The 16,533-nt window shown below is 39.8% G+C and overlaps 1 protein-coding gene across 9 annotated transcripts in view; it reads left to right on the top strand.

Annotated features, from left to right (window-relative positions):
* The window catches only part of LOC149319441 (MAP7 domain-containing protein 2-like), a 94,814-nt gene that overhangs the window by 15,471 nt on the left and 62,810 nt on the right, over nt 1–16,533 (top strand). The window contains exon 1 of one of the 9 annotated variants that reach the window (XM_089511720.1): nt 1,914–1,950. The exons of the other annotated variants lie outside the window; for them this stretch is intronic. Coding sequence (XP_089367846.1) covers nt 1,929–1,950 — 22 coding nt within the window. The 5' untranslated portion in view covers nt 1,914–1,928. Of the gene's footprint in view, nt 1–1,913; nt 1,951–16,533 lie in introns of those variants that run through there. 9 annotated transcript variants of the gene reach the window in all.

The following is a 16,533-nucleotide window of genomic DNA, read 5'->3' as shown; positions in this document are numbered from 1 at the left end:
ACCAGGGTTCGAATCCTCGCTTAACCATGGAAAACCACTGGGTGACCTTGGGTAAATCACAGTCTCTGAGCCTCAGAGGAAGGCAAGGCAAACACCCTCTGAACAAATTCTGCCAAGAAAGCCCTGTAGTTGGTTTACCTTAGGGTCATCATAAGTAAGAAATGACAACAGCTGTTAGATAAATTTACTGAAGCATGGAAGTTTCCTTAGAATTCCAATTACTAATCTCTTGTTTTAAAGACATTTAGATTGTTGCAACTGATATAAATGAACAACTTGATTTCTCTTTCTCTAATTTCAGCAGCTTTGTACAATGAAATAGCTTTCTGTTCAGAAATAGTTCAGAAATCATTTCTTTCCAGTCATTGCTGTGTCACAAAGCCAAATTTTGATTATGGGATGATACTGCACTTGTAGTCTAAGAAGAAAGCTGATTTAAGGAGCAATGAGCTAGAATGGTGAAGAAATTTTATTAGGTTGTATGCAGAAGGCCAGAATGAATGGCCACCACCTAAATACCTGGTAGACCAGGATATGGTAGCAAAATATTGTTCTGGCATATCATCTCAATAGTCTCTTGTGAACCCTGCCATGAAATCTTCCAGAATTACAGAAGGTGACACTGGCTTTCAGGGAAGGTGTGCTACAAGTGCCACTGTAATTTTGACTGCTCAGTTTGGAATGCTTTGTTTTCATAGATTTAGGGAGATCTGTTTGAGGAAAAACAAAGTTAAACTCATTTTGTTGTATGCTTGTGTAGTGCTACTTGTATGGTGTTTTGACCATAGTAACCTTTTATCCATAATGTCTTCTGTTTTACATTGTAACGTATCATAACAGAGTGTAATTGTTATGTGTTACGTAATATGTCATAACAGAGTGGCTTGCATATCTGAACACTTCCCTCAGAAAAATTATCATGTTTAACCCTTTATCCTGGCACACCTGCTTTCTATGGACAGATCATTATTAATATGGTAGCAAACAGTTTCTGCATGTTTTTCTTCTGATTGTGTAGGTTGCCTCCCACTTTCTTTCAATCTGGAGATGTCGTCAGTGATACAGAAGTGAGATACAGTATGCACTTTTCAACTTATACAGCAAGTTGTATAGCCTGACTTGTGAACTTCACCAAAAAGGTTCTTCAAAAACAGACTGAGCCAGATTATGATGGACAGTGTCTCCTAACATTCCTCCCCATTGGCTATACTGGCTAGTATTGATGGGAGGTGCAGTTGAACAATGTCTTGAAAACTAATGTGCAGTCCTACTCTGTATTAGCTGCCTTTACAGACAAAATCAAATGGCACATACTCTGCTTTCTTCCTTGCCATCCCTGTGTTGTCTCCTGAGCAATTTCTTGTTCAAGAAAAAGTGATGTTGATTGGCTTGATTTTCTTGCTCCTTTTCAGATCTGGTAACTTTCACCCTTCCTGTCCAAAGTAATAGAATTATCTGCTAACAAGATGCTATTTGAGTGTGGGTGACTCTGATATATTCACTAGAAACCTAGAATGGAGACAACTTGTGAAAAGATTGCTGCAGTATTCTAAATGAAGCCCAGTTACTCACAATGTGAACAAACATGGTTAATAATGTGGCTTTTAGCAAGAGCACAGTCTGTAACATTTCAGAATCTAAATTTCTCTAGAAAAATATGGAAATGTATGGATGACAAGAATATTAAGTCTTCAAGTTCATGTGGCACCACTATTTTCTAAAGTAGTGTTTTGTTAAGAGTTTTGGGCAGAATGTATATGAGACTCATTTTTTCTTGATAAAAAATTTCTGTGCTAACAGTAGTAGCCCATATTATCTCCAGCTCCCACTGCCTGTCGATATTCAAATAGACATGTGAAATCATTCCTTCAAGCCCTGTCTATAGATGGAGCTGTGGACAAGAGATTTCTGGAGAATGGAGAGAAGAGATGAACTCATCTTCTTGGCAAGGTACTACAGCCGTGTCATTATTGTCATCATTGGCTACATCATGTGCTGCTTTTCCATAGTAACTGATGCTCAGAGTAGCACGTAACAACGTCAGAGATAGAACAATACATAGTAAAACAAGAACACCTAATAGGTGTCAGTTATATAATATGTAACAACTTTTCTCTTGCATTATTATACTAAATTTTGGGCTCCTTTTGTTTAAAGAAGCAACATTTTTTCTTCTTTCTGTACTGTTATATCCCTGTCCCTTAGCTTGACCACTCCTTGCACCTGAGGAATAGAAGTCTGACTCTGAAAGCTCATGCTACCAAAAAATAAAATTAAAAAATACTCTGTTCTTTTTAAAGAACCACAAAAGTTTTCTCTGTTTGTTGTTGACAAACAAGATATTTCTCTGCTATGTCCATAGAATGTGATGGTCACACCTGCTGCTTATATCATGAACTTAATTTTTCACAGGGCAAAATGTTTCCAATGATAAACTGACATCATTTTGGCATCTCTTGGAGGCAAAATTGATTATCAAAGCAAGAGGGTAAGACTGCTAGAAATTTAACTGATGAACTCTGAAGGAAAATTCAAGCTTGTGTAAACATTCTGCCACAAGGTCTCTCTTCAGAGAGAAAGTAGGAAGTTACATGAGGTGAATTCAGTACTTTTAATGAAGGCATAATTGTAGCTTGATGTGGAAGGAGTGCCTCTAGCCAAGTAACCTAGTATGCAGACTTTGAATTTGAATTGCTCTGATGGAAGCTCCATTCTGAGACAGAAATGGCCCAAAGCAATTGACTTCTGGTGGTAATCCTGCTTCTTGGGTATTTTTAAAGGATTGCTTTAAAGGTAGCATGTACATCACTATGCTTTTTCAGAAGGGCAAAATTGCTAAACCTGCTCTAGAAGCCACCAGGCATGTAGATAGCTACTAAGCAGGTCACAGTACATGTGAGATTAATGTCACATGGTTTGTCTTGGATTCCAAGACTTTTCTTTCACAGATTGCTAGTTGTGCATAGAATGGATTTAATCTTGGAATGTGGGGCTTTAATCCACTGGCCCTGCTGTAGTCTGGACCCTCCACTTTGCAGATACAAGGGCCTTGGTTGGGCTTTTAGCAAGGGACCGAGGTTTAGCCATTCCATGTCAGATACACTTGTTTTCTCCTTGCGAAAAAAGCTTGCCAGACCTTACAAAAGATGTTGTCTGTTCTTCCTTTATTTTAAATGACTTCCAAAAAGCCCATTAACTTATCATAAATAGTAAATATCAAAACAGTTATATAGTTATTAGCATAGGTGAATTTAACCCACCCCATATAACAAGTTTGTTAACTTTTAAAAATTAAGAGGGAAAAACCCTGAATTCATTAAGCATAATCGATGTCTGGATCAGGGAGTTCCAAAAACACATCAAACTGAAGCACTGTATAATTTCACAATCCTTTATTTAGAGTGAGTGCGTGGAATCTCATGTTTTAATATCTCTCTCTCTCTCTCTCTCTCTCTCTGTGTGTGTGTGTGTGTAAAACTTTGGTGCTATTTCTGGGATAAATGGGAAATATAAACTAAATATTTTAAAATCCATCAATGTTCTATTAAACTTTGGTTTTATTCTTTAATTTCAAATTTAATCAATTTTGCAATTATGCTGTTTACAAATTTAATGAGCATCTGTATAGAATCTTTCATTATACCTGATTTTGCTAGGTTAAAAATCCTGAAGATTGCTACTTTGCAACAGGAAATTCTTGAGTTGCTGTATCCAGTTGTTGTTGTTAAAGTGCTAATGTTCACCTCAGAGAAAGATCTTGCACTTACGGATTTGCAGTTCTTGTACTTTTCTCTCCTTATTGTCAGAGCTTTGGTAGCCAATATGATTAGAGAAGAATCACATTGAGTGAGATGTTTGAGAATAACTACTATATTGTAAATCTTGAAACGGCATACTTTGTATGATCTCATGTTGTCTAATGAATGCTTCTTTTGCTGACAGTGATATGAAATCCAGCTAGTAAAACCTCAGAAGTTAAATAGTCAGACTTGTTTTGGCTTGTTTTTCATGAACCAGTTTTCCATACCACTTGTAGAATTAATTCATAGTCTCCCCCCTCCCATTTCAGTATGCACTTTTGAACATAATATTTAATACAGTCATAAACGTATAGAACAGAAGGAAGCACTGTTGACTTCTTGTAGCAGATTCTGTCCATGTTGTAGGATGAAATGTTGCAGTACTTATTTCATGTACCTGTTATGATTTATTCTTTTGTTAGCATTAGGTTCTTAATTATCCTTATGACTAAATGACTTTGTACATGCATGTTGCTGCATTCCAAGCTCATGAAAGCACATGATGAAGTCACCTTGCAAGGATAAAGCTGGGAGGGACATCAGTTATGTAGTGTCTTGAGTTAGGCTGAAGAAAGTCATGATATGATTAATAAATTCTCAATCTTTAAATAATAGTGGTTCTCTCTAGGGCTCCTACCAGTGTAGAAGAGATGCATGGATGAGATTACTTTGGATGGGTGGATTTTAGAAGTGGTGGGAAGAAAAATACACGTCTCTTTTCCCTCATCCTCCTGAAATTTTATTCCCATTGTGAAAGTTTCAGGTTTGTACTTGGACTTGTGCTTTTAACTGTATGGAGAAGGTGGTTTCTGGGGAATGTGAAAAGGGGAGGTGCCCTTTATCTCTCCCCGCCGTATCTTCTTTGTATGTTTTATGAAGGCTTTTAAACTTAAGAAGCTTGAGAAACATACACTGCCATCTCTGCCTCTGCATCAAAGAGAGACTTTCTTATTTTAATTCTTCCCTCTTTCAGCTGATGCTAAGTTACGGGCACTGCTTAAAAATATAATTTGATATGTCTGTGCATGCACGTGCTGTCAAGTCATCACCTGTCAACTTATGGCATCACCACACCATGGATTTCATAGGGTTTTCTAATCAAAGAATCTTCATAGGTGGTTATGCCAATTCCTTCTTCCAAAATATAGCCTACAACACCTGGTATTTGATACCATGGTATAAAATGTTCATAGAGGCCACTGAACACAAAGTTCTCACCTGGTCTTTTTTGTTCATTCCATTTCTTTTAATTTATAAATTAATATATCTGTTTGGTATGTATGCAAGCATAACTACTTTGTAGTTAGCCCCGTTTTGCTATCAAATGAATAGGCATAGGATCACTAGAATTGGTATCAGAAGGGCATCTCAAAGTGGTGGCTTGTGGAGTGATACCATTCCCTGAACCTTCAGCTGCTGATTCTTGGCGAGTTTCTAGGAAAGAAAAAAAAAAAAAAAACAGTTGCAGCCAATGAGCTCAAATGTGATACAGTTCCCTGGCATATTGTGGGGGCAAGGGAGGGAGCTGCCAGTTCCCAACATCGGAGATCTTAAGCACTGATCTAGGGGACTATTGGGTTAGTGCAAGATTACTGAGTTCTGGGACTAGATATGTGGCTCATTGCAATTTAGATGCAATTTCTTTTTGGCACTGGCTATGAAGATTCAGAGCTAGGCTAGTAGGACCCCAAGGTATGCACCCCTCCTCCTAATCCCTAAACCTCCAGGATGCTATGGGGTCTCTTCTTTAATCTCCAAAGGAATATATTTTATTTTTCTGTGCATCTTTCCAGTCTCCTTGGTAGGCAGAAGTATCTATAAGATTACAACACTTGTTCATGTTTCATCAATATATGTTTGTAAGTGATGCCCCCCCCCCCCCCCCCAATTTTGCCATTGTAAGCAGCAACTGTTACTGTGTGTCACAAACCTATTTGGAGTTTCATCCATCTTCAAGTAGGAACCTTGTAATTTGAGGGCTTGCAGAAGAAAAGTCTTCCAACCCATCTGAAACAGATTAAACAGGATTAAAGAACTCTGTTCTGGATCCCATTGACAACCCCAAACCTGAGCAGTGCATTGGTGTATTCTGAGTATGGCCATCTGTGAAGTGTCTGAAGAGCTGGTAAAGAAATAGGAATTTTCCCTTTCTTCTCAAAACCTTTCTCGTGAAGAGAAAGATTTTAATTTTGCAAGCATACATTTGCTCATACATCTGCTTCTTCCTAGGATGTAATAAAGCTAAGTTCCCCAGTGTGTTGTCCACAGGTACTCCTGTACATGCTTGGCTGCCCTGAAGTGCTCACCAAACTATTTCTGCATCCAAGCATCTCACTTCTACAACTCCCAAAAAGAAATGGCCAGTTTTACTATTCTATTCCAAAACAAATGGCTGGAAAGGGAAGCCCATTTTCTTGGTGACCCTTTGAGCTATATGGTCTCTGGCTCAACTTGAGCCTTTCTCCTTACACTTCTTTGGTAGAGCAGCTGAATTTCATATCAGTGGACACTATGCTCCGTGTATTTGCACTGGGGAAAGTGCTGTGTATGTGCTCCCTCTGTTTCTTTCTCTCTTCTCATTCTTCTCTTTTTCTGTCCTTGGTCTCTTCTGCCTACTCCATTTCCCAATTGTCATTATGGAGATGGGAGAAAGAGGACATATATCCAGATGAGATAGGCATCAGACAGATGGCCCAAAAGGGCTGCTGTCAGACCAATCTGGGGGCGGGGTGTGCACACGATGCACACCCTCAGATCGCTCTGAGGCCATGCCAAGGGCATCAAATGCAGCTCAAAACCAGCCACAAAAGGAGCAATTTCTTATCACTTCTTTTTGCTCCCCTTTTGGGGCCATGGCAATGGGCACCCTTGGGACTATGGCATCTGGTTGCTACTCTCCCAGGGCAATCGGAGCGGGAATGGCCTCTGGCCATTCCTTTAGCCCCATCTTCTTCACCTTATTAACACTACTGTGCCTCCCAGTGTTTTATGGCTGGTTATATGAGCCAATATGGCGTATTGATTTTGACTGTGACTCTGGAGACCAGGGTTCAATTCTGGCTCACTTATGGAACTCACTGGGTGATCTTGGGCATGTCACATGGTTTCAGCTTCAGAGGAAGGCAATGGCAAAGCTCCTCTGAACAAAACTTAACAAGAAAACCCCTTGATAGGTTCACTTTAGGGTCACTATAGGTCAGAAACAACTTGAAGGCACACAGTAACAAATACCCCTATCAGGTGGGTAAAGTCACTGGGACCAATGCTTGCAACAAGTTGAAACGCCCCCAGAAGTCCTCAGACTTCCCCCAAAGGAGCCAAAATAGCATCTGGAAGTGACTGTTCCAATTCCACATCCCACCATACAACATGTGTTTTGTCATCTTGTAAGCTGTTAGGGACTCAGCCAATCACATTCTTACTGTTTTTACCAATCAAAAAAAATCAACTGCCATTCCAACATTATGAACTGTGCCTTGAATTTCAGTGAACACAGCTTTGAGTTAGAATGGTTTGGCTTCATGTGTGCTAACATTTATTGTTCTTTAAACTTACACGATTAATGCATTTTTGAATACCTGGGTAGTTTTCTAAGGATCCAGCTACCATATTTTTGGTGATCCTGTTTCACTGCCAGATTGATAGTCCTGCGACCACTTAGGTTCAGTATTGCAGCAGGTGTGGGCAAACTGAAGCCCTTAGGATCCCCATGCAGCCTCTGAAACCTCCCAAAGCTCCCAGAGTAAAGAAAAGAAAAGAAAAACGGGTGGTGGTGTGTGCCCATTAGGCCTATAATGTGTCCAGACCATAGCAGCATCCTCTGATCTTTCAAAGCCCCCAAAACATCCCCCTAACAAAATAAATATTAGAAAGTCACCTGCAAATTGGCCAATATGGATGCTAATAGTGATGTGTCACTTTGGGGACACTGAAATGTGCCACTGTGGCCTGCTGGGCAGGTGCAGAGCCCACCCCATATTAGAAAGGTTGATAATAGCAATCATTTTTTCTGTGCCAGTTCTGGGAGAAAATATGGGATTATTAAGCCTTGTATGTAAGCCTCTAGAAGACACAATATTATTGCGTTTTTCTCTTTTATCAGTTGCCTGTCTACTTGTATTATTTGTTCTTGGCCTTGAATTGTAAATTACAGTACTAACTTTCAACAGTAATGATTTACTGCCTAGCAGCAATACTGATTGCAGGTCACTCAGGGAATGGCCACTTCTACAACCCTAGCAATATTGGTTTAAGCCATTTGTGATTTAGCTGTCCAAGTGGTGCCAATTGAGCACTCATTGGGAATGCAGCAGGAATTACTTATTGAATGCAAGTGTTATTATCATAAACTAGGACTCTTCAAGAGTTTGAAACTTATTACTCTGTATAACAATATTTGTATTTAATCACCCAGTTACACACACACACACACACACACACACCAGATAATCTAAGTGCGTAGAATCCCAGGGATTCTTGGAATGTGTTGGAGGCTGGGACACTTGTCCTTGATGTTTCCCCTTCTTTCCATTCGCTTCCCTCCCAAACTCTTGCATTGTTGTTATTATTTTTTTTACTAGTATGGTAATTAAAGAAGCTGCAATGCCCTATCTTTGGATGGGCTCTACTTTCCTTCTGAGCCAGTTGTAATCTGGAAGAGTTTCTGGATGAGTATTTATCTTACATCTCTTATACCATATTGTTAGCTGAATTTTCTCTTCACTGTTTCATTAGCTTGTGCTATAATCTAGTGCAGTTGTGATCTAGATTTAGGAAACGTTATATTTTATTTATTTTTAAAGTAAAGTAAAATAAAAAAATATCTTCCACTGCTTGTCACAAAGCAGCAGGCCTTCATAGGACAATCAGTGGTAGTGATTAGTAGGCAAAAATGTCCTAATTAGTAACACACACCATTTTGTTAACTGAGATCAAAGGTGTATTGCAGCTGTGTGACCTATTGAGCATTGGCTTCATTAGGCTCCAGTTCACCAAAGTCAAACAGCTTGTCAGTGTGGACACCCCTTAAGGTACAGACTTAGAGGACAGGTGCAGCTCAAAATGTTGCTTTGCAGAATAAATGGCTCCAGAAAATTCAAGCAACTGATTCAAGCCTGGTGCAAAAACCTGAGAACCTGTCTGACTCCTGATGTTTAAGAGGTACACATATTATTTGCTATTCCTGGCAGGAGAGCTCTTCTGAAAATCACTTTTAAAAGTAAAATATTTGTCATGATTATTTTACTTACCTCCTTATGAATGACCTCAGGTTAGGGTGATATGCTATTAAACCAAATGCTGTAATATAGGCTAAAACACAAAATTGTGATTGTGAAAAGATCCAGAAAGTTCTCTCTAAACGTGGGGAATTAGGCATTAACGTGATAAGCATAGCTCTTTGTAAAACAAGTATAAAGTGAAATACAGTACATTGAGACAATTCCTCTTCTGCCCGCTTTCACATAAACACTGATGCAGATTAGCCTGACAGCAACTGACAGAGAAAGAGATCTTGGGTTCATGGCAATAACTTGATTAATATGCAACCTGGTTTCATCATTTATAGAAAAAAAGCTGTATTGTAAAGGGAAATAAAAAAATAAAACTGGCAATAACAATGCCTCATACAAATCTGTGAGACAACCACACATGGAATACTTTGTGCAACTTAAAATAACACATTTCACATATTGTAGCATGGAAAAGATTCACAAAAAGGTCAACCCATAAGTAAGTAAGTAAAATTTTATTTGTATACCGCCTTTCTAAGACCAAGGCGGTTTCCAACATTCCACATAACAATAACAATATGACAATATGTCAATATAAACAGTATAAAATCACAAAAACATAACATTAAAAACCTTACACAATAAAAACAATAAAAACCACCACTCATGCCAGCTGACATGCTGACGAAGGGGGCGAGGAGAGAATACTTCAGGGGTCAGAGAGTCAGGGGTAAGCCTGCTCAAATAGGAATATTTTTAACCCCTTCCTAAACTGAGTAAGGGAGGCGGCCAAGCGGAGCTCAAAGGGCAGCGCGTTCCAGAGGCTGGGGGCTGAGATGGAAAAGGCCCTCCTAGTAGTAGCAACTAATCTGGCCTCTGGAACCCTTAGCAATTGCTGCCCGGTTGATCTGAGTGTGCGGGGCGGATTGTACGGAGAGAGGCGGTCCTCTAAGTACCCTGGGCCCAAGCCATTTAGGGCTTTATAGGTAACAACCAACACCTTGTATTGTGCCCGGAAGCGAATAGGCAGCCAGTGTAGGTCTTTAAGGACCGGTGTTATATGACTGGCCCTGGTTGTACCAGTGACCAGTCGTGCTGCCATATTCTGCACTAATTGCAGCTTCCGGGTATGATACAAGGGCTGCCCCATGTAGAGCGCATTGCAGAAATCCAAACGAGAGGTTACCAGAGCATGTACTACAGTTTCAAGGTCCCTCCGGCCCAGGTAGGGGCGCAGCTGGCGTATGAGCCGAAGCTGATAACAGGTGCTCCTGACTGTCGCACTAACCTGGGATGTAAGGCATAAGCAAAGGCATGGAATGCTTAATCTGTGAGGAAAAGTTGTAAGGTTTGAGCCTTTTTAGTTTATAAAAATTGAGCAAGGAGGGGTAAGATAGAGGTGCATAAATATATGTCTGATCTGGAAAAAGACAGATTGAAAGAGATTTTTCCTCCCTGCTTTCCAATCTGGGGCTATTCATGAAGTGGAAAGGTGGGAGATTCAGGACAGATAAAATGAAGCACTTCTTCATACAGGATATAATTAACCCGTGGTATTTACTATCACATGATATGATGTCCATACTCATGGATTACTTTAGAAGGGAATTAGATACATTCTCAGAGGACAAAACTGTGATTTTAAAAATATTTTCAAGGTGATTGAAATGAGAGGATTTAACTTCATAAGTGAGATTCTAAAATGCATTGACCATTTTGACATATTTTTTTTTGAAAAAAATCTGTTATGTTTGTTTGCACTAGTCTTCAAGCTTCTCAAGGTTAGTCAGTATCTTTTTATGCTCGTACAGTGTAAGAGACGTCAATTCAGCATTGCCTGGCAAATGCTGTGCCAGCAAATTCTCTTCTTGAAAGCATGTTTTGAAAGTAGTACAGTGTCATGTTCTGTAGTACAGCATTATTCAGAGTAATTAAACAGCAGTGCTTTGTTTGGCTTTTTAAGTAAAAACATACTCCAATATTTGCATAGTGTTTTTTTTTAATCCAAAGAAATCTTTGATGTAGGATGTATCTGCTTTTCCAGATCGGAAATATAGAATGAACTGAGATATTTTCCTGATTGTAAGCTGTTTTGTTGTTGTTGTTGTTGTTGTTGTGTGCCTCTAAGTCATTTTTTACTTATGGCAGCGTTAAGGCGAACTTATCAGAGTTTTCTTGGCATGTTTTTTTCACTCTCATTTAGGGTGGTAACAACCAAGTGTGTATGTGTATACACACATGTGCACATACCTCAACAAAAATATTATGAAATCAGTGCAAACTAACAAACGTGTGTGTGTGTGTGTGAGAGAGAGAGAGAGAGAGAGAGAGAGAGAAATACGTTATTAATGTCATTAAATTATTGATATTTGTTCATTTTTTTCTAGAAAACATAAATTCAGCCCTTCCAATAGTCAGTGAAGATCTTACATTGAAGAGATAGGGAGCGCAGGAGAGCAGAAATGCTGAAGATTAGAGATTTAGCCATGCCAGTTCATCTACTTGTTGTGAATCTCAAAGGAAGACTTGCCCTTTTTACAAATGTAGACTCAGTTGTAAAAAAAAAAAAAAAGGGTGAGAATATTGAGATTTTTTTTTTAAAAGCTTGCTTATTGAAGAAGTTAAATTAGATGATTTTGATAGATTTTCATATAAAGTAACAGATGGGAATGAGAGAGAACAGAATTCTTATGCTAAATTTGTTATCAAAACATGAATTGCTCACAGACGTCAAGCAGTAGGCAGTGCCTGTGGTTTAAAAGGAACTGTAGTGTCAAGGAAAAGGACTACAGCCTTTCTTTTTTCCCCTGTTCCTATAATTCATATCTTGGATATCCTTAATCTGCTAGTAACTGTATTTTGTTTAGCCACAACTCTTCTTAATGAAACAGCCTGTTAGGTCAGTTCTCCTAAAAGTATGTGAAGTAAGGAGCCACGGATACGGCAGATGCTGCCACAGTATTTGTCTTCAGTAGCTATAGTAGTTTCCTCCTTTATTTCTTTTTTGGAAACTCACTGTAGACTAGCAGCCAAGGAAGACCTCATGGACCAGCACTGATCTACTTTGAGTAACCTTATATTATTTAATACATCATAACATCCATGGATGTGAAAGTAGGTGATCTGGGCTGACTTGCTCCTTGCTTTCAGGAGTGCAAGGAGTACAAGATCTGTTTCTTTTTATATTGCTTTGATTTTGGGTCTAATGAATAGAGGTTGACAAACTGAATGTGAGCTACACAGATGTAGAGAATCCAGTTAGAAAGAAAGGAAACATTTGAAAGAAGATACTGTTCTGAATGCAAGGGTGCATGAATTGGAGTGGTACACTACTTGTTTTGGAGTGAAAATTTCCAGTTCTTTATTTTGAGGCTGATTATTGTCCTGATAGGCACATGTTTGTTCATTAAAATATGAATTGTAAACTCTAAACAACCCGCAGTTGTTGAAATGAGTGCTATCTGTTGGTGAAGATGGTGGATGAGAGGAGGAGGAGCAGGAGGAGCGGGACCTTTCCTATCCTATCAATCAGGTCTCATTAATTTGAATAGATTTGTGCATAATATTACGGCAAGCTCAGTAAGCTTGAGTATTGCAGGTTGCATCAGCTTACATTTGTGGGTGAAGCAAGTTATATTGCTCATGATCATGATCGTGACCCATCCTTCAGCACATCTTTGAAAACCTGTTAAATTAAAAAAAGCTCTTTACTGTTGTGTCTGTCTGGGTCTATAATATTACAATGCCAGTAAGTATGTCTATGATGTAATGAAATTATTATAATGGCTTAATGAATGGCTGAAATTAAATTTAAAATTGAATAATTAAGGGATTCACATTCTGTGAAATATGAGACACAAATATGTAGACCAGCCTTTCTCTGCCTTTTTATCCTGGAGGAATCCTTGAAATAATCTTCAGGTCATAGGGAAGCCCTCCATAAAAATTATTATATCTACAGTGCACCCTCTGTGTGTGTGTGTGTGTGTGTGTGTGTGTGTGTACACTACACACGCGCACACACATATTCTCAATCACAATCTCTCACAGAGCCCCTAGCAATGCTTATGGAACCCTTGGATTTCAGGGAGTCCTGGTTGAGAAACCTTACCTAATCTAGACATTTAATATTTGTTACTTCACTACTTGAAGAGAAAAAAAATTAACTGATTTTCTATTCATATTTTAGCAGGAGAACTCTTTTTATTTGTCATTCTTCTGAAGAGCATTCCCAACCATTGTATTCTAAATTCAGTATGCAAGAAATGTATTACTTCTTTGAAAGGCAATAAAATATCTGAAGTGTGTGACTTGGACATTTAGTGTTGTTTTTTTTAACTGAAGGCAATATGCTACTAAAGATGTGAAAGAAGAGAATATTGAAAGCCCTCATGTGACTCCCATGTGCATAATTAGATGTGATCTCTGCACATTCCATTTATTTCAACTGGATATACATTTGATATACATCCCTGACCATGGAAGGATGAAGAGGGGAATGTACATCAAATTAAAAACAATACCGTGTGGATACACATAATCAGCACTCATGTGTGTTTCACGTACTTACTTGGAAGCTCCTTTATATGAATGGGTGTCCTTTTATCAGTAGTGCATTTACTACATGGGCTTTCTGTTTCTGTTCTGTGAAACCTTATCTCAAAAATGATATTCTGTAGAGTGACACTGTAAAGCACAAAGTATCTTGAAAATATGTCATATAAAATTAACTATTCCTTATAATTGTGATTTGTGTGTCCATGTCAGTTTGGAAACTAGTGCCAGCATAGTGTAGCTTCTAGAAAGTTCTGGGGTGAGGTAGAATTTAGCCCCTGGTTTAAAGGATGCCTGGACATTGAGTAAGGCTGATAGGAAGAAAATTAACTCATTTGAGATGTGGTGCTGGAAAAGAGTTCTGTGGATATGTGGACTGCTAAAAAGACAAATAAATGAGTCCTACAGCAAATAAATAATAATAATAAAGTAATAAAACTTTTATTTTTATCCTGCTTTTCTGTGACGAGACAATCAAAGTGGCTCACAACACATTAAAATATCCACATTCAACATTATGTCCCACATCCCCCCCTCCTTAAAACAGGATTAAACATGATACAATTAAAATTGGAAATTAAAAATATCAATAACACAATAAAAATATAACGAGGACAGAGCAGTGGGCTAATACATGATGTGAGGGGCGATCATTCTGTGGCCAGACACTTTTATTCAGGAAAGGCCTGCTGGAAGAGATCCGAATTGACAGCTTTTTTAAAGCTGTCTAAACTGGCAATTTGATGGATCTCGTCCGGCAGGCCGTTCCATAGTCTAGGAGCAATTGCAGAGAAGGAAGCAGTTAGTCTGGTTTTTAAAGGCTGCAATAGATTCCTCCCTGATGACCTGAGTGTGCGGGGTGGATTATATGGGAGTAGGCGATCCCTCAAATAGGTTGGACCCAAGCCATGTAGGGCTTTAAAGGTTACAACCAACACCTTGTACTTTGCCCAGAAACTAATAGGCAGCCAGTGAAGAGATTTTAAGATAGATGTTATTCAGTCACTCCTAGTTTTTCCAGCGTCCAGCCTGCCTGCCATATTTTGCACTAGTTGAAGTGGTGGCGCAGTGGTTAAATGCCTGTACTGCAGCCACTCACTCAAAACCACAAGGTTGCGAGTTCAAGACCAGCAAAAGGGCTCAAGCTTGACTCAGGCTTGCATCCTTCTGAGGTCGCTAAAATGAGTACCCAGACTGTTGGGGGCAAATTAGCTTACAGTTGTAAACCGCTTAGACACTGCTTAGGCAGTATGAAACAGTATATAAATGAAGCTTGTTTGTTTTTGTTTGTTTCCGGACTAGGCACAAGGGTAGCCCCATGTAGAGCGCATTACAGAAATCAAGCTGTGAACTTACCAGTGAATGTACTACAGTTTCTAGGTACTTTACTTCCAAGAAAGGGCACAGCTGGCATATCAGCCAGAGCTGATAACAGGCGCTCCTGATCATCGCATTCACTTGGTTCGTCATGTGAAGTGATGGATCTAGGAGTACCCATGGACTGCGAACACAGTCCTTTGTGGAGAGCATTACCCTATCTGGGACTGGAGGTTGCAACCCTTTACCTGGTTTGGGGCCCCCTACTGTACGTACCTCCGTTTTGTCTGGATTCAGCTTGAGTTTGTTTTTCCTCATCCAGCCCATTACCACCTCAAAACACTGACTGAGGGGAGAAATGCCATCTGTCGTCGTAGCTGCTGATCAGGACATGGAGAAGTGTGTCTGCGAATTATTTCTTCCAGTGGCTTCATATAAATGTTGAATAGCATTGGGGACAGTATAGCACCTTGAGGGACGCCACATTTAAGCTCTGTTTTCGAGGAGCGACTGACCCCAAGCATCACCTGCTAGAATCTACCCAAGAGGAAGGACCGGAACCACTGGAGTGCAGTGCCACCGATTCCTAACTCTCCCAGGCATTACAAGAGAATGTCATGATCTATTGTATTGAAGGCCGCTGTGAGGTCTAGAAGCATCAATAGGGTCACGCTTCCTCTGTCAATGTCTAGTCGAAGATCGTCAGCCAGAGCAACCATGGCAGTCTCCACCCCATATCCTCTCCTGAAGCCAGTTTGAAATGGGTCTAGATAATTGGTTTATCCAAGATGACTTTGAGTTGAAGGGTGACAGCCCTCTCTATCACCTTGCTCAAAAATGGCAGGTGGGATACAGGCCTGTAGTTCTTCATATCCAGGGAGTCCAGGGATGGGCAGGGATCGAGGGGACATGTCGTTTTCTTCACATTTCCAAGGATCTTGTCCACGTCATCAATACTCACGAACTCAAACCGATCTAGTTTAAGCTCAATAATGGGTTTACTGGACACCTCATCAGTCGATTCTGCTGCAATCCCTGTGTCCAGGTCGGCTTTTATCTGAGAGATTTTATCTGCAAAGCAGTTGTTAAAAACATCACAGTAGGCTGTTGTCAGGTTAAATAAAGGGTTCTGCACAGGTGGAACCTATGTCATTTCCCTTACCACCCTAAACAGCTCTGCTGGACAGGACTCCGCAGATGAGATACGTGCAGAGGAGAAAGATATCTGCACTGCCTGTATCGCCTCTGTATAGGAACAAAGAAATTTCCTATGATGAGTTCTGTCAGATAAGAGTCGAGTGTCACACCAGTCACACTCTAGTCATTGTCCAGCCTGCTTCATTTTCCTCAGATCTTCAGTGTACCATGATTTGCGATTAGAGGCGGGTTGGAAAGGACGCTTGGGAGCAATTGTGTCGATAGCCTTGGTGTTCCAGGTATTAACCAAAGCTTCAACAGAATCACCGGCATTACCAACCAAGGAACCCTCTAAAGCTTTCTGGAATCCAGCTGGTTCCATTAACCTTTGAGGGCGGACCATTCTAATGGGTCCTCCACCCCCAGCGGGGCAGACTGTGGCTTTTAGTTCAGCCTTGACCAGGAAATGATCCGTCCACAACAGTGTGGTGGTA

Source organism: Sceloporus occidentalis, unplaced genomic scaffold (assembly GCF_023333645.1).
Source record: "Sceloporus occidentalis isolate IW3139 unplaced genomic scaffold, rSceOcc1.0.p SCAF_2, whole genome shotgun sequence".
In the NCBI taxonomy this organism is placed as follows: domain Eukaryota; kingdom Metazoa; phylum Chordata; class Lepidosauria; order Squamata; family Phrynosomatidae; genus Sceloporus; species Sceloporus occidentalis.
The sequence above is the reverse complement of the archived record's forward strand: the minus strand, read 5'-3'. Positions and strand labels throughout refer to the sequence as shown.